At 39.3% G+C, this 25,624-nt stretch overlaps 1 protein-coding gene across 1 annotated transcript; it reads left to right on the forward strand.

Annotated features, from left to right (window-relative positions):
* Window positions 1-283: 283 nt before the first annotated feature.
* Window positions 284-25,624, forward strand: LOC134615263 (vomeronasal type-2 receptor 26-like). The gene is made up of 6 exons (XM_063459750.1): window positions 284-615; window positions 2,454-2,745; window positions 13,750-14,559; window positions 16,987-17,214; window positions 19,145-19,268; window positions 24,705-25,624. Exons 1-6 carry the CDS (start codon window positions 284-286, stop codon window positions 25,622-25,624), a joined length of 2,706 nt encoding a protein of 901 aa, XP_063315820.1.

The following is a 25,624-nucleotide window of genomic DNA, read 5'->3' on the forward strand; positions in this document are numbered from 1 at the left end:
TTTTGCAAAGTGTATTTTATATAAACTCAGCATTTTTACAAGCTGCTATAATGACATTTATATAGTTCCCAAGGGGTCTGGACACAGCTGAGATCACTGACATAATGCTGAACACTGTATTTATTGATTCTGATAATTATTAACCTCTAGGCCAAAGTGGGACAGAATAGTGATCCCAGGTGTAGAAGCATGTCATTAATGTCGCGATGCCTCGAGCTGTAATGTCAGCTAACAGTATAAAGTCAGGGGAGATAATTAGGGATCGCCATACTGACACACCATGATGCATGTTTCACTGGCTCCTGTGTTACACTATGGCTCTGAAGGTTTGCTGATATTAGGCGTTGTATTTGATTATATTCTGCTACATGTAAGATTAATGTTAAGATCCGCAGCTTCTTCTAATTCATGCAAAGTGCTGCTTTGTCTTGTCATCCTTTACATTACACCTCTGAGCAGCAACTCCGCCTCGCCATGCAGTCTGCAACTCACTAAACCATACGAAGACTATGAATATTTTAAAGATGGAGATTTTATTATTGGTGGAATCGTAAGTGTGAGCTCATATGCGACCAATTATACATTCACAGAGGATCCTGGTATATTGTGTATGAGGTAAGATTAAAAAATTCAGAATGAGTCCAGATTAACCAATTTAGAGATTTCTTTTTTAACCTGTCTTTTTTGGCTTACGTTTTGCCCTGTGATTGCTAACTCACCTTGACTCACTGTTTAGTGAATAAACACCGACATTTTCATTTGTTTGAAAACATGACTCCTATCCAAAAGGATCTGTCACCAGGTTTTTTAATATTGTGATTACTTATCCCTATATTTTACAAATATGTATTTGTGAAATGTGAAAAAAACGTAAACATAGAAATTCCCTCCTCCGCATCCTTCACCTCCATCTTAGCTCCCTGTCCGTCATTGTTATAAGCTTTGTCCTCTGCACCTGGCAGACAGCAGTGAGAGAGCATATGGAGAAGAGGAGAAATAAAACAATATTTTGATTCCTCCTCCTCATTTGAAATGTTTGTCTTGGCTGTGCCTTGTCTGCGCTGGATTATGATTTACTCTAAACCTTTATAAATGTAAATAAAACGGGACATGACGTGATAAAAAGGTTAACAAAAATTACAAGCCACTTTCAATATTTATTTATTGATGTTAAAGTTCCCCTTTAAGGTTTATCAAGTGGATGTTAAATTCAAACTAGCTGCATTGTGTTATGCGTGTTAACGAGCTGAGATCATTTTTTATCATGTTAGTAAATATTTTTAACTTACACAAAAAAAAAATAATATCAGGTATACATAAAGAGAATATATGGCGGTTTTCAATATAGGGTACAATATTTTTCCATCAATAATGTTTGCTCTTGATAGGAGTGTTTGCTGTACTTTCACACATTCATGGCTCTAAGCCCTTCGATCCATGAGACACCTTAATATATTACGTATCCACTGATGGCCTTCCTGTCCGTTAACTGGTGATTGGTTGCATCTTAGAAATCACCTGTTATCCACTAAATATTAGTTTACATTTAAATCAATATCTTCTGTGTGTGCACAGTAAACACAGTAAACATTGTAATTAACGTATTATTAATTATAAATTAACGTAATATTAATTATAAATAACCGTTTAGCATCACTGTAGAAGTAATGTATATCACTTGCGTTGCTTCACAGTTTGATGACATCAGAAAAAGTGGAAGAACCAAGGAATCTATAAAAAAAAAAATATATATTTTCCTTTAATTGTATTTATTATACATTTTTTTAAAATTGAAACACACACAAAACGTACAATACAGATGATTCTCTAGCTCATGATGAGCAGAGGTCAAATGTATCTATTAAATAGGTAAGCATTCTCTAAACATTAAATTGTGATTACCGAATCGGCAATGGGAAAATAAATGCCTAGACTGTTATAATAAACATATAAGCGAGTCCTACTTAACTATTCTGGATGTAAACAATTACCAGTTAGCATGCAACATCACCAAACTTAGCAAGTTTTAAAAGTTCTTGGTATTACATACGTGACATAACATTAAAAGTATAACATGGATTAAAAATTATTACTACAATGTAAATCATTTCACAAAATGTTTCTTTTTCTATTCTGTTTTGATTTGAGGTTGTCATATACCAACATAATATTGGACCTCCTTAAGTGAATGTACATAATCTGTTTTGCTATATACACTTTAATTTTTTGGCACGGTTTGCCACCTCTTTTTTCTGTCACGTTTTGAATTCTAGCAAGGTTTGAGAATATTTGCTGGTTCACTGCGGCCTTCTACCTTGCTATTTTAGTGAGCGCCTTTTCTGTGTTGTTTTGTTTATAATGATGTTTATTTTAACTAAAGTGCCACATCTTCCAATGCTCAAATCAAACATTCAGCATTTATCTAACATGTGATACTTCTATTCTTATTGCAGACCTTATGCTCGGAGTTATGTCAACTTTCTTAACTTTATGTATGGCTTTGAGTCTATGAATCAACAAGTAGTTTTAGCAGCAAATGCCACCTTGGGATATCATTTATTTGATTCCTGTACTGACACAAGGAAAGCGGTGAAAAGTGTTCTACAGATTCTCTCTGGACCTCGGAAGACCGTCCCTAATTATTCCTGCACGGACTATAACAAGGTGGCTGGTTTTATTGGAGATCATCATTCGGCCACAACTATCCCCATAGCTCAGATACTGGGGGTGTACGGGTATTCACAGGTGAGCACACAAATAGTTTTCTTATTTGATTTGAATTGTTACCTGATACCTGATATTAAATAATCCTAACATATTATCACTGTGGCATGGAAAATGTGTATTTATCGTTTTAAGGTTGATTCTTCTTACATGTTTTAACATCCAGAACCTTAGTGCTAGCTCTCAAACCGAGCATTGCTATTTTATGTGTTCCCCTATAGCCTAAGCTATAAGAACTTCCGCAAATGTTCGCGAACGGGTGAACCAGGCGAACCGCCAAAAACTTCAATGGGCAGGCAAATTTTAAAACCCACAGGGACTCTTTCTGGCCACAATAGTGATGGAAAAGTTGTTTCAAGGGGACTAACACCTGGACTGTGGCATGCCGGAGGGGGATCCATGGCAAAACTCCCATGGAAAATTACATAGTTGATGTTTAGTTGATGCATAGTTGATGCAATTACATGGAAAATTACATAGTTGATGTTTAGTTGATTCAATTACAACTATTGCATAGTTGATGCAATTACATAGTTGATGTTTTAATCCATAAAGAGCATAAATCACTTAACATTCCAAATTTTTTTGGAATAACCTGCTTTAAAACATAAGGTATGATGTTGTATCGATCAGGTAGTGTAAGGGTTATGCCCGCTTCACAGTGGCAGACCAAACTCCCCGTTTAACGCACCGCAAACAACCGCAAACAGTCCATTTGCACAACCGCAAACTCCCCATTTGCACAAGGTTGGATACCAAGCTAGCCATGTCCCGTTCCTTGTCCTCACTGATGTCATTAAAGGTCTCTTCCTCCACCCAGCCATGTACAACACCAAGGGTCCCCGAAAGGTGACAACAAGCCACCTGGGACGCCTGCTGTGTTTGGTCTTCCACCTCCTCAAAGTCACCTTTCTCCTCTGACTCTTCTTCTACAGACTCCTCTCTCTGCGTTGCCTCTCTCTGCATTATTATAAGGTGTGTTAAGTAGTACTATTCCTATCAGTTTAATCCCTGTTACGTCCCCTATCAGGGGACGTGTATATAAGGCATCGATTTTAGGAAGCGGGAGATGGAAAAAGATGCTTGGTTGGTCCTCCTACTTCAAATTTGGGGCACTGTGCGTGAAATCTAATGTGCCACCATCCTTTATGGAATGGAAGATATGTTTATATGCAGATGATATCTTAATTTCTATTACTGACCCTCTTGTCTCTCTCCCATACTTAATGCAAGAATTGGATAATTATAGTAGTGTTTCTAATTACAGCTTAAATATGAATAAAACAATTGCTATGCCAACTAATATACAAAAAGACAAACTAATTTCCTTAAAGGGACACTCCAGGCACCCAGACCACTTCTGCTCATTGGAGTGGTCTGGGTGCCAACTCCCACTGTAGTAGTACTATTCCTATCAGTTTAATCCCTGTTACGTCCCCTATCAGGGGACGTGTATATAAGGCATCGATTTTAGGAAGCGGGAGATGGAAAAAGATGCTTGGTTGGTCCTCCTACTTCAAATTTGGGGCACTGTGCGTGAAATCTAATGTGCCACCATCCTTTATGGAATGGAAGATATGTTTATATGCAGATGATATCTTAATTTCTATTACTGACCCTCTTGTCTCTCTCCCATACTTAATGCAAGAATTGGATAATTATAGTAGTGTTTCTAATTACAGCTTAAATATGAATAAAACAATTGCTATGCCAACTAATATACAAAAAGACAAACTAATTTCCTTAAAGGGACACTCCAGGCACCCAGACCACTTCTGCTCATTGGAGTGGTCTGGGTGCCAACTCCCACTGTAGTAGTACTATTCCTATCAGTTTAATCCCTGTTACGTCCCCTATCAGGGGACGTGTATATAAGGCATCGATTTTAGGAAGCTGGAGATGGAAAAAGATGCTTGGTCGGTCCTCCTACTTCAAATTTGGGGTACTGCGCGTGCAATCTAATGTGCCACCAGATAGGAGTAGTGTGTTAAGTAGTACTATTCTTATCGGTTTAATCCCTGTTACGTCCCCTATCAGGGGACATGTATATAAGGCATCGATTTTAGGAAGCGGGAGATGGAAAAAGATGCTTGGTTGGTCCTCCTACTTCAAATTTGGGGCACTGTGCGTGAAATCTAATGTGCCACCATCCTTTATGGAATGGAAGATATGTTTATATGCAGATGATATCTTAATTTCTATTACTGACCCTCTTGTCTCTCTCCCATACTTAATGCAAGAATTGGATAATTATAGTAGTGTTTCTAATTACAGCTTAAATATGAATAAAACAATTGCTATGCCAACTAATATACAAAAAGACAAACTAATTTCCTTAAAGGGACACTCCAGGCACCCAGACCACTTCTGCTCATTGGAGTGGTCTGGGTGCCAACTCCCACTGTAGTAGTACTATTCCTACCAGTTTAATCCCTGTTACGTCCCCTATCAGGGGACGTGTATATAAGGCATCAATTTTAGGAAGCTGGAGATGGAAAAAGATGCTTGGTCGGTCCTCCTACTTCAAATTTGGGGTACTGCGCGTGCAATCTGATGTGCCACCAGATAGGAGTAGTGTGTTAAGTAGTACTATTCTTATCGGTTTAATCCCTGTTACGTCCCCTATCAGGGGACGTGTATATAAGGCATCGATTTTAGGAAGCGGGAGATGGAAAAAGATGCTTGGTCGGTCCTCCTACTTCAAATTTGGGACACTGCGCGTGCAATCTAATGTGCCACCAGATAGGAGTGGTGTGTTAAGTAGTCCCCCTCATCAGGCCTTTTTTAGTCGAATGTATCGCCCACTGTCAGTCCCTTCGGGATCCATCCCTCATTCATCTTAATAAAGGTGAGGTAATCTAGACTTTTTTGACCTAGACGACTTCTCTTCTCAGTGACAATACCTCCTGCTGCACTGAAGGTCCTTTCTGACAGGACACTTGAAGCGGGGAAGGCCAGAAGTTCTATCGCAAATTGGGATAGCTCAGGCCACAGGTAAAGCCTGCACACCCAGTAGTCAAGGGGTTCATCGCTACTCAGAGTGTCGATATCTGCAGTTAAGGCGAGGTAGTCTGTGGACCCCGAAGGACTTAAAAAGCTCTGCATGTCCTCCATCAACAACACGTCTGTAAAGCGTCCTGTCCTTGCCGGCGTGGTCGTGGGAGGAGGAGGATTACTTTCACCTCTTCCCCTGTTAGATTCCCGTTGTGCTGTGACATCACCCTTATACGCTGTGTAAAGCATACCTTTTAATTGATTTTGGAACTGCTGCATCCTTTCCGACTTGCCGTAATTCGGTAACATCTCAGGCACTTTCTGCTTATACCGGGGGTCTAGTAGCATGGACACCCAGTACAGGTCATTCGCCTTCAGCCTTTTTATACGAGGGTCCCTCAACAGACACGACAGCATGAAAGACCCCATTTGCACAAGGTTGGATGCCGAGCTACTCATGTCCTGTTCCTCGTCCTCAGTGATCTCTCTGAAGGTATGTTCTTCCCCCCAGCCACGTACAACACCACGGGTACCAGATAGGTGACAACGAGCACCCTGGGATGCTGGCAGACAACACATGCTGGCACACAAATAACTGCTATTCAATCTATTACAGTCAAAATTTTATTTTTATATTTTTTAAATGTACACTACCGTTACACCAGATATGAGTTGCACTGGTGTGACACTGTGCCCTGGCAGGCCCTGAAACGCACACTCGTGAAGGAAACTGACTGCTATTGTATTACAGTCCAAACAGTTTATTTTTGTTAAATGCAAGCTATTGTGACACCAGTGAGTGAGTGGTGGCACTGGGCAGGCCCTGAAACGCACACTAGTGAAGGAAACTGACTGCTATTATATTACAGTCAAAAAAGTTTTTGGTTTTTTTAAATGCAAGCTATTTTGACACCAGTGAGTGACTGGTGGCACTGGGCAAGTGGGCACAGTATATGCTGTGAGCCTGACACACAGGCTGGCAGGCAGGCAACTGCAATTACATTACACAGAAAAAAAAAGCAGACTGATGTTCGAGCCCTAAAAAGGGCTTTTTGGGGTGCTGTCCTTACAGCAGAGATCAGATGAGTCCTTCAGGACTGTAGTGGACACTGAATACACTAGCCTAGCTATTAACTTCCCTATCAAATCAGCAGCAGCTACACTGTCCCTACTCTCACTAAGAATGCAGCTTGACAATGAATGTAAAATGGATGCTGTCCAGGAGGTGGGAGGGTCTGCTGCTGATAGACTGGAATGTGCCTGCTGACTGTGAGGTACAGGCAGGGTCAAAGTTTACTCAATGATGACGAATAGGGGCGGACCGAATAGCGCATGTGTTCGCCATCCGTGGAGAACGCAAACAAGCAATGTTCGCCAGGAACTATTCGCCAGCGAACAGTTCGGGACATCACTACTAGTGGTAAATAATGTATCAATACAACAGTCAGGGTTCAGCTTTTGTATTTGCATAAAATATTTTTTTTTTTATTACAATTGTTAATAAATCAGATAAAACAAACATTGTTTAAGATGTTACATAAAGTGAATATATTATTTGACATTAACCAACACAGTAAAATGGAAACCTATAAACTCTGACATGTTCACTCCACAGACATTTAATATGTGAAATTAATGTAGTAACAGGGATTCGGAATTTACTACATCATAACCTTATAGCTGCAGTTATAATACACAGAGTGTGGGGAGACCGGGGACCTCCTTACACCATAACCTTACAGCTGCATTTATAATACACAGTGTGCGGGGAGACCGGGGACCTCCTTACACCATAACCTTATAGCTGCAGTTATAATACACTGTGTGCGGGGAGACCGGGGACCTCCTTACACCATAACTTTATTGCTGCAGTTATAATATGCGGTGTGCGGAGAGACAGGGGACCTCCTTTCACCATAACCTTATAGATGCAGTTATAATACACTGTGTGAGGGGAGACAGGGGACCTCCTTACACCATAACCTTATAGCTGCAGTTATAATACACAGTGTGCGGGGAGACCGGTGACCTCCTTACACCATAACCTTACAGCTGCATTTATAATACACAGTGTGCGGGGAGACCGGTGACCTCCTTACACCATAACCTTATAGCTGCAGTTATAATACACAGTGTGCGGGGAGACCGGTGACCTCCTTACACCATAACCTTATAGCTGCAGTTATAATACACAGTGTGCGGGGAGACCGGTGACCTCCTTACACCATAACCTTACAGCTGCATTTATAATACACAGTGTGCGGGGAGACCGGTGACCTCCTTACACCATAACCTTATAGCTGCAGTTATAATACACTGTGTGCGGGGAGACCGGGGACCTCCTTACACCATAACCTTATAGCTGCAGTTATAATACGCGGTGTGCGGAGAGACAGGGGACCTCCTTTCACCATAACCTTATAGATGCAGTTATAATACACTGTGTGAGGGGAGACAGGGGACCTCCTTACACCATAACCTTATAACTGCAGTTATAATACACTGTGTGCGGGGAGACAGGAACCTCCTTACACCATAACCTTATAGCTGCAATCATAATACCCTGTGTGCGGGGAGACAGGGGACCTCCTTACACCAGAACCTTATAGCTGCAGTTATAATACACTGTGTGCGGGGAGACAGGGGACCTCCTTACACTATAGCCTTATAGCTGCAGTTATAATACAATGTGTGCGGGGAGACAGGGGACCTCCTTACACCATAACCTTATAGCTGCAGTTATAATACACGGTGTGAGGGGAGACAGGGGACCTCCTTACACAATAACCTTACAGCTGCAGTTATAATACACTGTGTGCGGGGAGACAGGGGACCTCCTTACACCATAGCCTTATAGCTGCAGTTATAATACACTGTGTGCGGGAAGACCGGGGACCTCCTTACACCATAACCTTATAGCTGCAGTTATAATACACTGTGTGCGGGAAGACCGGGGACCTCCTTACACCATAACCTTATAGCTGTAGTTATAATACACTGTGTGCGGGGAGACCGGGGACCTCCTTACACCATAACCTTATAGCCGCAGTTATAATACACTGTGTGCGGGGTGACCGGGGACCTCCTTACACCATAACCTTATAGCTGCAATTATTATACGCGGTGTGCGGAGAGACAGGGGACCTCCTTTCACCATAACCTTATAGATGCAGTTATAATAGACTGTGTGAGGGGAGACAGGGGAGCTCCTTAAACAATAACCTTATGGCTGCAGTTATAATACACTGTGTGCTGGGAGACAGGGGACCTCCTTACATAATAACCTTATAGCTGCAGTTATAATACACGGTGTGAGGGGAGACCGGGGACCTCCTTACACCATAACCTTATAGCTGCAGTTATAATACACGGTGTGAGGGGAGACAGGGGACCTCCTTACACCATAACCTTATAGCTGCAGTTATAATACACTGTGTGTGGGGAGACAGGGGACCTCCTTACATAATAACCTTATAGCTGCAGTTATAATACACGGTGTGAGGGGAGACCGGGGACCTCCTTACACCATAGCCTTATAGCTGCAGTTATAATACACTGTGTGCGGGGAGACCGGGGACCTCCTTACACCATAACCTTATAGCTGCAGTTATAATACACTGTGTGAGGGGAGACAGGGGACCTCCTTACACAATAACCTTACAGCTGCAGTTATAATACTCTGTGTGCGGGGAAACCGGGGACCTCCTTACACCATAACCTTATAGCTGCAGTTATAATACGCGGTGTGCGGAGAGACAGGGGACCTCCTTTCACCATAACCTTATAGCTGCAGTTATAATACACAGTGTGAGGGGAGACAGGGCACCTCCTTACACCATAACCTTATAGCTGCAGTTATAATACACTGTGTGCGGGGAGACAGGGGACCTCCTTACACCATAGCCTTATAGCTGCAGTTATAATACAATGTGTGCGGTGAGACCGGGGACCTCCTTACACCATAACCTTATAGCTGCAGTTATAATACACGGTGTGAGGGGAGACAGGGGACCTCCTTACACAATAACCTTACAGCTGCAGTTATAATACACTGTGTGCTGGGAGACAGGGGACCTCCTTACACCATAACCTTATAGCTGCAGTTATAATACACTGTGTGTGGGGAGTCAGGGGACCTCCTTACACCATAACCTTATAGCTGCAGTTATAATACACTGTGTGCGGGGAGACCGGGGACCTCCTTACACCATAACCTTATAGCTGCAGTTATAATACACTGTGTGAGGGGAGACAGGGGACCTCCTTACACAATAACCTTACAGCTGCAGTTATAATACACTGTGTGCGGGGAGACCGGGGACCTCCTTACACCATAACCTTATAGCTGCAGTTATAATACACTTTGTGCGGGGAGACAGGGGACCTCCTTACACCATAACCTTATAGCTGCAGTTATAATACACTTTGTGCGGGGAGACAGGGGACCTCCTTACACCATGACCTTATAAGGAATTTTATTTTCTCTTAAATTTTTTGTAATTCTCCTAAATTCTTGTCTTAAAGCCATAGTAGTGGCTAATAGATCTGCAAACAAAAATATATTCTCATAGGGAGCCGGTAATGTTGGCGTAACGGCGTTTAGTAATGACTCTTCAGATTTATATAGTATAGTATAGTGAAATCATGTAATAACATTACCAGGTGTATCTGTGGGAGTACGAAATGGCTTCGGTAAGCAGTGAATCCGTTCTATAGCCAAAGCAGACGCTTCCATCTCTGGCACTATCATTGAACACAAAGTTTGCACATATTCTAAGAGATTGAGCAACAGCCTTAGGTACCCCCAAAATTCTTAGGTTGTTGCGCCTCAAGGTCTGCCAATTTTCTTTCAGACAAATTAATCAGCCTCCAGATTTTGCAGCTTATCCACAACAACATTGTATGTTGTACACATTTCCTCCAGCTCCTTTTCAAGCTTATAAAGAAAACTGGTGATTTGCAAAAAAGCAAAAAACTGAAGAAAAAACCCTGGTGGCTATCAAAGTAGGGAAAAATATATAGAAATATATACAAATACCCCAATTTAGGAAGTGCGAAGACTCCTCACTGTCTTCAATATCATAAGTACACAACACAAAAATGGCACAACCTAAAAATACAAAGGGAGACCGATAGTGCAGAAGAAAAAATAAAAACACATACAAATTGAAGCTAAAGTGCACTCACAAACATAGGCATAAAAAGGCAGAGTATAGTCAATCCTCTTCAAGCGTTTTTCTCTCTTCAAAATCCAAATCAATGTCTTCCCACCATAAATGAATATAATCGTCAGAATAAGGATATGGAGACAGATAAGATGAAGAGATCCACAGTAAAAAATTAAATATAAGAATAAAGCTTGCCACCCTACGCGTTTCGTCACAGGGACTTCATCAGGGGCTTGTGGCACCGATACAAACATAATACACACAAATACACTTTAAATACCCTGCCTGAAAAAACATACAGCCAATCATAAGAGCAACTTTAAAAAACGATCCACCTGAAAATCATCTCGTCCATCTGACTTAATTCTTTTTTCGCGCTTCTATCCAGCGCTTGCGTTCCAAGCCTCGTTCTTGGATTCAGCCGGAAACGGAAGTTGTTCAGCTGGAACGCAAATGCGTTCCATTTCAGCCGCAAATAGGAAATCAATCTCTATTGGAACGCGGATGCGTTCCACTCCGTCTGGATTCACGAAGCAAGTCTGTGTTGGAACGCAAATGCGTTTCATTACTTCTTGGTAACCGGACTTCAAAAGTAATGTTTATAGTCTCTAAAAATAGAGCGTATATATGCTCCAGAGAAAGAAGTTCATAAGAATTTTTTTTTTTTTTAAACATTAAATCGAATAAGAGGTGGATCATATATAAAACTCAATTTAAAAACTCAATTTAAAAAGAATATCACAAGAAATGCAAAAGAACAAATATAAAAAATATATAAAAAAAACAACAAATATAAGAAAAAAAACTATTTTTAAAAATTCCAATACATAAAATAATTAAAGGAAACATGCCATGTCAAAATCTACATTCATACCCTCTGGTTGCATTGTTTTTAAAGTATAAATCCCAAACCCTTCTCTTTGTCTCAATTTTAGTACCAGATTCCCACCTCTTTCATCTAGAGACACCCTTTCTATCCCAATACATGAAAAAGTGTTGGGATTAAAATGTTGGCACCTATTGCAATGAACAGGAACTGAGTGGGTTAGTAATCTATTTCTAATATTGTTACAGTGTTCTAAAAATCTTTTTTTCACAGGTCTAATTGTCCGTCCGACATATTGAATTCCACATCCACATGTTAGGAGATATACCACATGTGTGGAATTACATGTGATGTGTTCCTTAATTTTAAATTTCTACTTGGTTTTTGAACTGCAAAAATAATTAATTTTGCAGTTTTTATTGTGACAGCTTTTACATGAACCACATGTATAAAACCCCTCATGTTTTTGAACCTCAGATTTATCTCCATTCCTAAAAGTGCTAAGTGCCAAAACATTTTTAAGACTTTTCCCTTTCCTAAAAATAATCTGTGGGACGGGTGGAAGGTCTGTCTTTAAAAAATCATCTTCTAATAAAAGAGGCCAGTGTTTTTTTAATATTTTCTTAATTTTCTTAATCTTATTAGCATGAACATTATATTGGGTATTAAAAGAGAAGGCACATTTATTGTTAATCAATGGAACTCTCCTTTCCTTGTTCCGTAATAGATCTCCTCTCTTTTTATTGTAGGAATGTATAATCTCTTTATTTATAAAACATTTTGTGTAACCCTTTTCTATAAATTTGTTCTTTAAAAAAGAGGCCTGATCTAAAAAAGCTCCCTCGTCAGTACAATTCCGCCTGATTCTCATGAATTGACTCCGTGGAACTCCACGGAGCCAGTTGGGATGGTGATTGCTTTCTATATTAATGTAGCTATTAGCATCGGTGGGTTTAAAGAACGTTTTTGTCTTTATTTGATCATCCTCAATAAAAATAGTAAGGTCTAAAAAATTTATTTCGTAATGGCTAAAAGTTGGAGAAAAATAAAAAAAAAACTTGATTAGAATTAATATAATCAATAAAATCCATTAAATTACTTTCAGACCCACTCCATATAAAAATAATGTTGTCTATATACCTTCTCCAGAATACCAAGTTCGCGCCGAAAGGATTATTCATCCAAATAGATTTCTTTTCCCAATAGTCTACAAAGATGTTGGCATAACTTGGCGCGAACTTGGTACCCATGGTAGTTCCCTGCAATTGTAAATAAAAATCTTCATTAAAAGAAAATAAGTTATGTGTAAGAATAAAATGGATACTATCTAGTAAAAAGCTATTAAAATTAGGTGTTAACTCAAAATCTAAATCCAATGCTGACTTTACCGCGGCGAGCCCTAAATCATGTCTAATAATAGTGTATAGTGATGTAACATCAACCGTTACCCAAATAAAATCCAAATAACGGTTGATGTTACATCACTATACATTGGTTAATTGTGCAGTTATCCCTGACTGAGCATGATGAGTGGTTTACTAGAAATAGAGACACTTTGACACTGAAAATGATACTTTGGTGGAGCTGAACTGAAGAAGCAGCAATTGCCTAGAGCACCTGCCTTGGAAAGAATCGCTTTGAGCTGCATTGGAAAGCCTGTGATTGGTCAGCCTCAGAAAACCTGGGTGGAGTTAGAGGGGAAAGGCTTGCAAAGGCTGCAGATAAGAGATCTGCATCTTGTGCAATCTGTTTTTAGATCAAATACTAATGAAACGAAATGCATAATTGTATGATTGTATGATTGTATTATTCTGTATACACAATGCCAAGGTATGTAGACCTGCCTGTAATTGGTTTACACACATTAATGGTATGGTAGGGACTTATTTATGTATTTCATTGTTGTTTTGGGTTTTATCCCGTGAATTAACTAAAGTAAAATACTATTAGTAAATAATTTCCCTCATTAAGCTTGTAAATATAAATTTATAGAAATTAATCATGATTTGTCTGCATTATTTATCGATTTCCTTGCAGATCAGTTATGGAGCGACAGACTATGTTTTAAGTGATAGACGTCTTTATCCAAACTTCTTTCGAATGCTTCAAAATTATCGTGTCCATTATAAGGTTATAAACCAAATTCTAAAACTCTTCAAGTGGACCTGGGTTGGAATCTTTATAACAGATGATGACAGTGGGGAGACAGAGCAGCTGGCATTGATGGACTATTTGGCTATTAATCAAATCTGTGCAGCTTTTACAATTAAAATAAACATTAACACACCCTCACAACCAGATAGAATTATAAGAATTAAAGAAGCAATTCAAAAGTCAAATACACAAATAATTATATTGTGTGGATCATTTAGTTATGCAGTTGTTAACATTTTACAGATTGCCACAGATGTACTATACGGCAAGACGTTAATACTCCCTCCTTCCTGGACTGATAACAGTTTCCTAACAGATATTTATGTTGATGCATTGAATTGCACTCTGAATGTAGAACTTCCTTCTATAACTTTTCCACTATATGGAAGTTTCTTTGATAATATCAGTCCCTTAAAATATCCAAATGATAAAATTCTTGAAGATTTATTTTTAACAGAATTGAGATGTTTGACACCAAATGCATCAAAGAACACATTTTATGAATCTCTTTATGGATACCATTTATCTAATTGCACTGGAAGAGGACAAGCACAGAACGCTAAGGGATTTATATATCGTGGTGTTTCTTCTCGAATGTATTATTCAGTTGGTGCCATGGCCGTTGCTTTGATTGCTATGAACTTAAATCTTAAAAGTCAGCCTAATGAAACCAACCACCATTTCAGACATCAGGTAAATATAGAATCTAATTCTAAATCTTTGACACATCATTTTTTTGGTGCAATATATACAAATACTGTTTTTCATTAAACACAGGTAGGGAATGAGAACCTGCCAGAGGATATAGAAGTAAAATATATGAAGGACAGCAAAATAATAAAACTAGATATATTTTAAAAGGGATCAAATATGACTGTGTACCCAACTGATAAACCAAGACATGCAAGTGACGTTAGTTAATCAATGTGAAAAGTACACATTTTACTGAAATGATACTGCCACTGATTGTCTCAGAGCAGCCAGCTGATGCTCTCAGCCAATCAGCCTGGTGGCATTCCACTCTTAGTGAAAGTGAAATTGTAGAAGCAGGAGGTCACCAGGGGGAGATGAGATCAGCGCTGGAGACAACTTCAGGAAAAATAAATTAAAAAATGTTACCTGAAGCTAAGCATACACCCGGGAGCCTCCTAGCACCATAACAACTTAATTTACATGATTTCATTTTGGAGTCTGGAGAGTTCCTTTAGTTTCATAGAGTTAATTGATTATTATGGATGCAGTCACTAGTTAATAATGATCATGTTAATAATAAATAATACTATCAATTGTATTGATGATGTTATTATTATTATTATTATTATTATTATTATTATTATTATGACAGGTATTTATATAGTGCCAGCATATTCTGTAGCACTTTACAAGATTATCAAAGGGGGAGGTTTAACAATAAAAGAGACAATTACAAGAAAACTTACAGGAACGATAGGTTGAAGAGGACACTGCTCAGACGAGTTTACAGTTTATAGAAGGTGGGGTATAAAACCCAATAGGACAGGAGATATCAATCAAACAAGGTGGAGTGAAGCAGAGCTGGAGGAGAGAGTAGAGTGCTGCCCTTTAGAAGAGAGCAAGAGACAGGCACGTGAGGTTGAGGTTACTCTGGGAGTCCATAAGCTTTCCTAAAGAGACGGGTTTTGAGGAACTTTTTAAATGATTGATGACTAGGGGAGAGCTTGATGGTCATAGGCAGGCTTTTCCAAAGAAAATGAGCCACCCGCGAGAAGTCCTGCAACCATGAGTTGGCCTTACGTGTGTGAGCAGTGGACAGGAGAAGGTCATGGGCAAAGCGGAGAAACCAAGAAGGGGCATTGGTCAGTGCTTAATAGGTGTGGATTAGTACCTTGAATTGACTCCTATAGGATACAGGAAGCCAATGTAAGGACAGACAGAGGGGAGAGGTGTAGAGAGGAGTGACAGGAGAGGAAAATCAGTATAGCTGCAGCATTCATTACAGACTGTAGCAGGGCAATACAAATTGTGGGAAGACATATTAGGAGAGAGCTACAATAATCCATGTGAGAGACTACTAGAGCATGGACAAGCTCCTTAGTAGCATCTTACTTAAGAAATGGGGCGGATGCGGGCTATGTTTTTAAGGTCGAATCTACAGGATTTGGTAACAGACTGGATGTGAGGCTCAAATGTGAGGCCAGAATCAAGTATAAAACTAAGACAGCGTGCTTGCAAGAATGGACTGATGTGGGTACCACTATTTTGAAGGGAGAATAAAGGAGGAGGATCAAAATTAGGAGGAGGAAAGACAAGCAATTCAGTTTTAGAGAGAATGATTTTCAAAAAGTGAGAGGACATCCAGTCAGAGATGGAAAAAAAGGCAAGCAGTTACACGTTGCAGGACGGCAGGGGAGAGGTCCGGGGAGAAGAAGTATTTCTGAGTGTCATCAGCGTACAGGTGGTATTGGAATCCAAATGAGGTAATAAGTTTGCCAAGAGAGGCTGTATAAAGAGAAAATAGAAGAGTACCAAGGACAGAGCCTTGGGGGAGTCCAACCGAGACAGGATGAAGGGAGGATGTTTTATAGAAAAAGGAGACACTGAATGAGCATTGGGAGAGATAGGAGGAAAACCAAGAGAGGACAGGGATTAAAGAGTTTGGATAAGGAGAACATGGTCAACAGTGTCAAAGGCAGCAGGGAGGTCAAGAAGAATTAGTATGGAGTAGTGCCCTTTAGCTTTAGCTGTGATTAGAGCAGTCTAAGTAGAGTGGAGGGGACATAAGCCAGACTGAAGAGGGTCAAGGAAAGAGTTGGAATTGAGGAAACAAGTCAGACTGGTAAACCAGTCTTTCCAGAAGCTTTGAGGAAAAAGGGAGCATGGATATGGGACGATAGTTAGAAGGAAGGGTCAAAAGATGTTTTTTTTAAGATGGTTGTAGCATGTTTAAGGGCAGCAGGGACAACACCAGAAGAGAGAGAGCAGATGAAGATGTGTGCTAAGGAAGGCACAAGACAAGAGGAGAGAGATCTGATAAGGTGAAATGGGAAAGGAAAAGTGCATGATAATGAGTGAATTTTGAAAGGATTTGCATCTTTTTTTTTTTAAACAAAATGTATATCTATTTACCATTTTGTTTCACAGCTACATCACTACATAAGAAATATTTCAAATGAGTTTAATATTAATCGCACCTTAGTTTTTGATGACATTGGAGAATTTCCCTTATATTATTATATTACAAACTTAAATAGATTAGCCAGCAACTGGACATATATGCAATTAGTGGGAAAATTTAATGAATGGGTACCGGAGGATCAACAGCTTTTTATCAACTCGAGCTTAATAACATGGAGGAGCAAAGAAAATAAGGTGAGAGCGACTGTTAATGGGATTGTGATTTTTAACACACACTTTGTTTACTTTCAGTGTTAACTTCACGGCACCTCCATTACAGATTCAATGAAGGCATCCAAATGTTCCTATTATTCATATGTATTTAAATATTTTCAAATCTATAATAATAATAATTCACAACTAATCATTATAAAATAAATGTAGAAAACAACAAATCCTCATGCTTGACCACCTTAGCTAACTTAGTTCAGTAAGTCCTTTGTCAATGTTTTGTAAACTCTGTCCATGTTGGTAGGGTGTGTTAGCATGTGTATTATGATGGTATTTTTAATGTTTAGCATGGGAACCTGGTGTCCATTCAGAATTTATTATTTTTTATTAATCCCTATGGGTGTTATTGACTTTCCAGACATTCATTTTTGAGATTATCAACTTGTTGGTATCTAATTGCAACAAGGATTGAAAAGAGTTCAGAGCCGTAAGTAAGTGAAGGTTATGTAAAACGTACTGTCATGAGAATAGAGCAAGGGATTGTAACGGAGATCTGGCAAGCAGGCACTTGGAGAGGGGAGTTTGTCACAGGGTTTATTTCTTTTTTACTAAACTCTTCATTTCAGCAAATTGGAATTTAATATTGTAATATATTGGAGGATTTTTCCAGACGAGCTATTTTTGCCTAATTGTGACTTTCAGGTTTCTATTTTCTAAGTTTTAGTTTAAACAGATTCTTAGATTTAAAGATCTGTAGACAAAGTGTCTTTAACCCCTTAAGGACCAAACTTCTGGAATAAAGGGGAATCATGACATGTCACACATGTCATGTGTCCTTAATGGGTTAAATATAGAAATTGGTTCAATAATTTGCATTTTTGTGCATGATACTGTAGAAACAGAAAGTTGGTGTCTACGTTTTTTGTTTATATATATATATATAATTTATAAAGTGAGAAAGGTTAAGGCGAAAATTGGAGTAAGCAGCATTTAAAGACTAATATTTTCAAAGTATGCTTACGATTATTTCCAATGGATCCTTTTCTTTCTCATTTTTCTATTTTTCTCATTACCAGCTGTGAAGAAGAAATATCTCTAGGAAAACATTTAAATTTTTATCTTTTTGAATTCTCTTTTTCCCCTTTCTTAATTAATTACTTTTTCACTAATCATGCATCAATAGTAACTGTGAGGGACATGGAACAGATCAATTATATATAACACAACTCTCTGTGTATATCAAAAATGACTAGTCAGCACATTAAAGGACTTTATTTATTTATTCATTTTTTGCATAATAATGGGACATGTCTTCGGAACATGATACTATCAATCATTCAGCTATTTTACTGCAAACGTGTTATAGACTCCTACTCAGAACGAACAAGGTAGAGAGGTTGTGTCAAGGCAGAGACTCAGTAGTCCTAGTCACATGCTAAACTCAATATATTCAGGAAGAAAAATACTTTTTAACACATTTATATGGCACCTCCTAGCCCTCATTATCCTCCAACCAGCAGTACAATAGGTAAAGGAAATTGTAACGACTATCCCTAATTACATCCGGGGGTGTCAAAGACCCCAGCAAACATTACTTTTAACATTTTAGATTCTTTTTAGTACCACAGAGAATAGAAGCATATCACATTGCTCTAAGCTGTGGGCACTAAAGGGTAAGCCAAATGACACATCCATGGTTACATGATGGACTGGACTCACCAATGAAGTGTCACCATTTGCAGCTATAATTATGCAATAGGTATGGATTTATGTCATTTACACCACTTATTTTCCAGGCATCATACAACTCTTGCACTTACTCTGAGAAAATGCCTACATTGACTAAGTTGAGTAAAGCTTGAGAGTTATGATAGTAGATATCATCAAATAAATATCAATGATCTATTAACTGACTTCCAGGTGTAAATGGATTTCTTTATTTATTGTGTTTCAGACTCCAAGGTCTCAATGCTCAGATAATTGTTTACCAGGATATAGGAAAGTTCCAAGGACTGGGGCACAAGCTTGCTGTTATGACTGCACTCAGTGTCCAGATGGAGAGATATCCAACACAACTGGTATGATATATTCCGTGAAATAGAATCTGTGTGACCCAGTTATGTGTGCATGGGCATACACAGCAGTGTTAATTTTAACGGCAAATTTCAATTTAGTTTTAGTCATAGTCTTTTGATTAAAACACCATTTTAGTTTTAGTTGTAATTTAGTCATCTGAATTGTTAGTTAGTTTTAATCTAGTTTTAGTCTAATACATTTCCAGTGGATTCTAGTCCACTAAATCTACTGGAGAATTTAGTTGACACAACTAAAATCTAATGAGTTTAGTTAAAGCCTCGGTCTCTTTTGTCCCTTCCCTCGCCTCTCTGTGTCTCTTTGTGTCATCCCAGCCCACTAGGTGTCTCTCCCAAGCCCTGGTCTGTCTGTTTTTCCCCTTCTCCAGCCCCTCTGTGCAGTGTTAATTTTGGCTACAAATTTCAATTTAGTTTAGTCATAGTCTTTTCACTAAAAATCCATTTTAGTTGTATTTTAGTCATCTGAATAGTTTTAATCGACTAAATCTCAAATATTTTAGGTGACACAATTTTGACAAAAATTGTTAGTCGACAAAATTAACACTGATACACAGCACATGTCATTAGGGTGTTTATCCAGGAATTATTTCCCTATGTAACTTTCTTTAATGAGGTGAACATTTGTTAACTTTTGGGTAACTGTGTCTTGTGTAGGTTTGAGGTGGGTGTTGTATCTGTACATGTGTGATGTGTATATGTGAGCAGCAATGAGTGATTTGCAAATACATGCCAATGATATGTTTTTGTAGTGGATAGCTGTGAGTGATGTGTGTTTTTACCAGTGAGTAATTAGTATTGTTGTGTGCTGTGTGCGATGTGTGTTGCTGTGTGTGAGTAGCAGTGAGGGCAGTGTGGGCAGATGAATGTGCTGTGAGTGGGGAGGCTGGGGGGAGCTTTAGGAGAGGGGCAAGAGATTGTTGGAAGTTATATTAGATTAAAAAATATACAATATATACATGAGATTAGATTAAAAGGAATCATTTGAAGTGATAAAAAGAGTGAGCATTGGTGGAAGTTATAGGATGATGAAGAGAGAGCAATGGGTGGAAGTGAAAGGAGGATGAGGTAAGTGAAGTTGGGGTAACAGGAAATAATTTTTAATTGAAAGGTGGGAGGGAGAGGTGGGTAGGTTGGTAGGAGTAATACGAGTGCGGGATGAGCAGGATGAGCAGGATAGGTAGGTGGGTGGGAGTAATAAGAGTATGGGATGAGCAGGATGGGTAGGTGGGTGGGAGTAATAAGAGTATGGGATGAGCAGGATGGGTAGGTGGGTGGGAGTAATAAGAGTATGGGATGAGCAGGATGGATATGTGGGAGTGAGATGAAGAAAGGTAAAGAGGGAGGGATAGGTTTGGAGTAATATGAGGATTGGTGAGAGAGGGGGGACAGATGTATGGGATAGAGAGATGAGAGTGAGGGAGGGCTGGGTTAAAGTAATGGAAGGAGTGGTATGAGGAGATGAAGAAGAGGAAGAGTAGAGAGGGTTTTGTTTACCAGGTGAGTGTGATAACAGGAGAGGATGAGATACGGTGGAAACAATAACACTCAGGACTCCTATTAAAAATATAGAGATTTATTAATGTGGAGCTCTGTGCAGGGTTTTATTTGCATGATTAGTCGGACAATAATTCTAAAATTTATGTAAAGGTTTTTTTGTAATGTTTTTGGCATAAGTGCTTGAGAGGAGGCAGGAGATGTGTATGCTGCTGTCTGGGCTCTATTCTTTCAGTGAGCAAGGACTGATGGGAAGTTGGGGGAATGTGATGTCACTTACAATCTCCGCTCACTAGAATAATACAGCAGAGAGTAGCATGAGGCATGTGCATTGCCTGTCTCTTCTGCTGCATGATACCACCATCAGCAAGCGGCAATCTCTTGCAGATGGCCATATGACTTTTGGTCGCCCACAACAATAAATGGAACACGGCTGGTTCTGAAAACTTGTGGAGCAGCTGGCACTTTGGCTGCATTAGTGTACCTTGTCATATCTGGCACACACCCAGTGAACATGCATGTGGTGTTTATCACCAATTCATGCTTGAAATGTATTACCATGTCCTTTAAAAACTCTATTTGTGCCTATTGTAGTTTGGAGCACTGCTTCTGCCCCTTTAAATTGTACTGGAACAGTTCTGCACTTTTGAATTGGCACTTCGGATGCAGCCGAAGTGTCGAAGTGGCCGCCATTCGACATACGAACACGTGCTGGCGGCCATTTTAATTCAGTTGAACACGTTCAGCGATGTTTGGTCGTCGAGTTCATGGAACTCAAAACAGATATGCGACGGCACGAACACCGCTGAACTTTACCTTCTCCAGACTTCGACGCTTCGACTGGAGTTGAACGCCGTTCGACAATTCAAACAGCACTTTAACATTGACGGTTTGTCCGAACGGTTGCCATTCGTCTATTTGAACTGAATTTAATATTGGAAATAGACCGGCCGCACCGCATAATTCTCTGGAACTGGTTTGGGCATTAAAATGTGCGTGCGGTCGGTCAAATGTGACTTCCATGGAACTTTTATACCCCTGCTCTGATCTGGGTGATTTTTGGATATGTTGTTCACCCATATCAGGGCTATCCAGGGATATGCATTTATGTGGATATGTTGTATTTTGTGGTACCTTTGGGGGTTTGTAAAACTGTATGTTTTTTCTGCCTGTGGATAATTACTTTATTCCATTAGCTAGCTTAATTATATCACAGGCAGAGGGGAGGGCTTGCTGACTGTATGTGGGAGTGTTACTATGTTAATTATTGTTTCTATTGGTTTGGTGACTTTGTGTCCTTTGCTACACAGGGTCCACGTGGGTGGTAACCTTGTGGGGAAAATGTGTATAAAAGCAATGCCTTGTGCTCATTAAACCAGAGTTCTTCTTAACCCTCAATACGTAGCCTTGTCTCATTATTGCAGGGAACTGCTATATTCACACTGGGGATTGCTATACTTTGTATACTCCCCTGGGCTCTAATCACTTAGCTCTTTTAAGAGCTATTCCTCTCACAAAGGTAGGGAGGCTGGGTGGGCTTAAATAAAATGATGTAAATAAAACTGAAAAAATATACAAATAAAGAATTTAAAAAAAAAGAAAAGAGATAACAATAACAATTATAATTTGTGAGTGTGTGAGAAAATGTGTATATGTGTGGCTGTGTCAATATCAGTGGGAGTGAGTGTCGGTCAGTGTGTGTATGTCTGTCAGTGAATGTGTGTGTGTCTGTGAGTCGGTGTGTGTATGTAAGTATGTGTGTGTGTTTGTGAGTCTGTGTGCGTGTGTTTGTCTTTCAGTAAATATGTGTGTCTGTCATTGTGTGTCAAATCAGTGAGAGTTTGTGTCTGCCAGTGTGCGTGTGTGTGCGTCTGTCAGTGAATATGTGAGTCTGTCAGTGTGTATCAAATCAGGGAGAGCGTGTGTGTGTCAAAGTGTGTTTGTCAGTGTGTGTCAAATCAATGAGAGTATGCGTCTCTCAGTAAGTGCATGTGAGTGTATGTGTATCTGAGAGTGTGTGTCTGTCAATGAGTGGGTGGGTGTGTCAGTGTGCATCTGTCAGTGTGTGCCTGCTAGTGAAAGTGCGTGTTAGTTAAACAGTGTGTGTGCCAATGAGTGTGTGCATGGGTCAGTGGGAGTGTGTGTGCTTAACAGGATAAACTTTTTTTATTAAAAATAGTTTTCTTTAATTCATGTGATTTGTACTAATATGCATACACACAGTATGTATACTGTACGTGTGCATGTATTATTAATTAATGTGTTTATATTACCATGTATATAAAAAACCTGTATAAACTAAACTAAATTCCATCTTTACATTATGCTAGCAGAAATGCTACAGATTTTAATTTAAATCTGAAATTTGCTGGGAGGGTATAGGGTGTATTGACATCAGTCTGCTGTCAGTGAATCGAGCATGTTGGAGTTAGCAGCTGGAAATGGCAACTATGCCAACTCCACACATACATATCACACTCCGCCAAACAAAACAATCACACTCAGCCAAGCCCCACACAGAGTCATACTCAGCTAAAGTAGATTTAGCACACATAATTGGGCACACCTCTTTTCCATCATGGAAAACTAATCTGCTTATGGGTCCCTCATCCAAAAAAAAGGAACTTCTTCCCCACTCTATCCTCTTTTCTGGTGCCATGAACAGCACTGAGAATGATGATCCAAAATGACTGGACTCACGTGGAAATTCTTCCAAATACCTGATTGACTTGAATATGGCCAAATTGCAGATTGGTTTAAAGCAAATCTCTAATTCACAATTGCTCAAGTGACAAACAGAATGGAAAGCATTAGTTCTGAAGTAAAAATATTAAAGGGACACTGTAGTCACCAGAACAACTACAGCTTATTGAATTTGTTTTGGTGAGTAGAATCATTACCTTCAGGATTTTTGCTGTAAACACTGTCTTTTCAGAGAAAATGCAGTGTTTACATTACAGCCTAGTAATAACTTCACTGGCCACTCCTCAGATGGCTGTTAGAGATCCTTCCTGGGTCATGGCTGCCTAAAATGCATCCAAACATTCAGTATCTCCTCCCTCTGCATGCAGACACTGAACTTTCCTCATAGAGGTTCATTGATTCAATTAATCTCTATGAGGAGATGCTGATTGGCCAGGGCTGTGTTTGAATCATGCTGGCTCTGCCCCTGATCTGCCTCTTTGTCAGTCTCAGCCAATCCTATGGGGAAGCATTGTGATTGGATCAGGCCACCACTTCTGATGATGTCAGCAGACTGCTTGTTTTTTTTTTTTTAGGCAAACAGCATGCAGATCTACAGCTTCTGACTTGAATACAGTAAGATTTTGCTATAGTTATGGAGTCATGAGGGGCCCACGGGGGCTAGATGGTGGTTTTAACACTATAGGGTCAGGAATACATGTTTGTGTTCCTGACCTTATAGTGATCATTTAAACCAACTTAAGATCCTTACCTGTCACCCTGTCTTCTACATTTAAGCTGATTGTATAGCACATTGTTCTCAACAAATATATTGACTAATATAAAGGCATGTTTCTCAGTCACATTGCAACACTGATGTCTAAGCCATCTTAATCTATTCTAAATAAATAATAAATACAATAAACTTTCATTAAAAAGTAATGAACATTCATTTTAATATTTGTTTCTGGCCACACCTGTGTCTGGTTCAAGGGTATCCTCATACCCATCTTTATTGCTTTGTAATATGTACAGAGTAGTCTGAAATGGACAGAGGTCAACAAAGATTTGTAATAAGGTTTCTTATTGAAGGAGCTATATGGATCCAAGAAGGATAGAAAATGTTGAAATTAAAAGTTTGACCAAATGTGAAGCATACAGTACTGTTTAAAGTGACTAGATGGACATGAAGTTTGCCTCAGATATTTAAAAATTACTTTGCAATCTCTTTATTATTTTTTTCAGATAGTGAGAACTGCATGAAATGTCCAGAAAATGAATGGCCCAATGAGAAGAAGGATCAATGTCTTCTAAAAGTGGAGGAATTCCTGTCCTATGAAAATGATATAATTGCTGTTGTCTTCTCATGTGCCTCAGTTTTATTTTTCCTTAAAGCAACTTTAATTTTAGTAATTTTTAATTTATTTAAAGACACAGCAATTGTAAAAGCCAATAACAAGAACCTCAGCTTTGTTCTCCTTGTCTCCATCATGCTGAGCTTCCTCTGTGTGTTTCTGTTCCTCGGTCGTCCAATGGATGTGACCTGCAAGCTGCGTCAAACATCTTTTGCTGTTATCTTCTCCATAGCGATCTCTTCTGTGTTGGGCAAGACCTTCATGATATACTTTGCTTTTAAAGCCACCAAACCTGGGAGCAACTGGAGAAACTGGGTCAGTGTCAAAATATCCAATTCTGTAGTTTTGATTTTCTCCTCATTTCAAATTTTGATAAATACTTTATGGTTGGCTATCACTCCCCCATACCAAGATCTGGACACACAATCATATCAGGGAAAGATCATCATTCAGTGCAATGAAGGTTCCGTTATTGCTTTCTACTCTGTGCTGGGTTATATGGGCCTTCTGGCAGCTGTTAGTTTTATTGTAGCATTTTTAGCCAGGACATTACCGGACAGTTTTAATGAGGCCAAGTACATCACCTTCAGCATGCTGGTGTTCTGCAGTGTTTGGATTGCAATGATCCCGGCCTATCTAAGCACCAAAGGGAAGAACATGGTGGCTGTTGAGATTTTTGCCATCTTGGCATCAAGTGTTGGACTTTTAGGATGTATATTTTTCCCAAAATGTTACATAATCATACTTAGACCAGAAATTAACACAAAAGGACATTTGCTTGGAAGCAGAACTAAAAAGATTGCAATTTAA

The sequence above is a fragment of the Pelobates fuscus genome, chromosome 6 (assembly GCF_036172605.1).
Source record: "Pelobates fuscus isolate aPelFus1 chromosome 6, aPelFus1.pri, whole genome shotgun sequence".
NCBI lineage: Eukaryota > Metazoa > Chordata > Amphibia > Anura > Pelobatidae > Pelobates > Pelobates fuscus.

Excerpts from the sequence above, each read along its gene's own strand:
- LOC134615263 (XM_063459750.1), top strand. The coding sequence starts at position 284 with ATGCATGTTTCACTGGCTCCTGTGTTACACTATGGCTCTGAAGGTTTG. Across the intron at positions 17,215-19,144 it reads GGAGGAGCAAAGAAAATAAG|ACTCCAAGGTCTCAATGCTC; the intron begins GTGAGAGCGACT and ends ATTGTGTTTCAG. Across the intron at positions 19,269-24,704 it reads AGAGATATCCAACACAACTG|ATAGTGAGAACTGCATGAAA; the intron begins GTATGATATATT and ends TATTTTTTTCAG.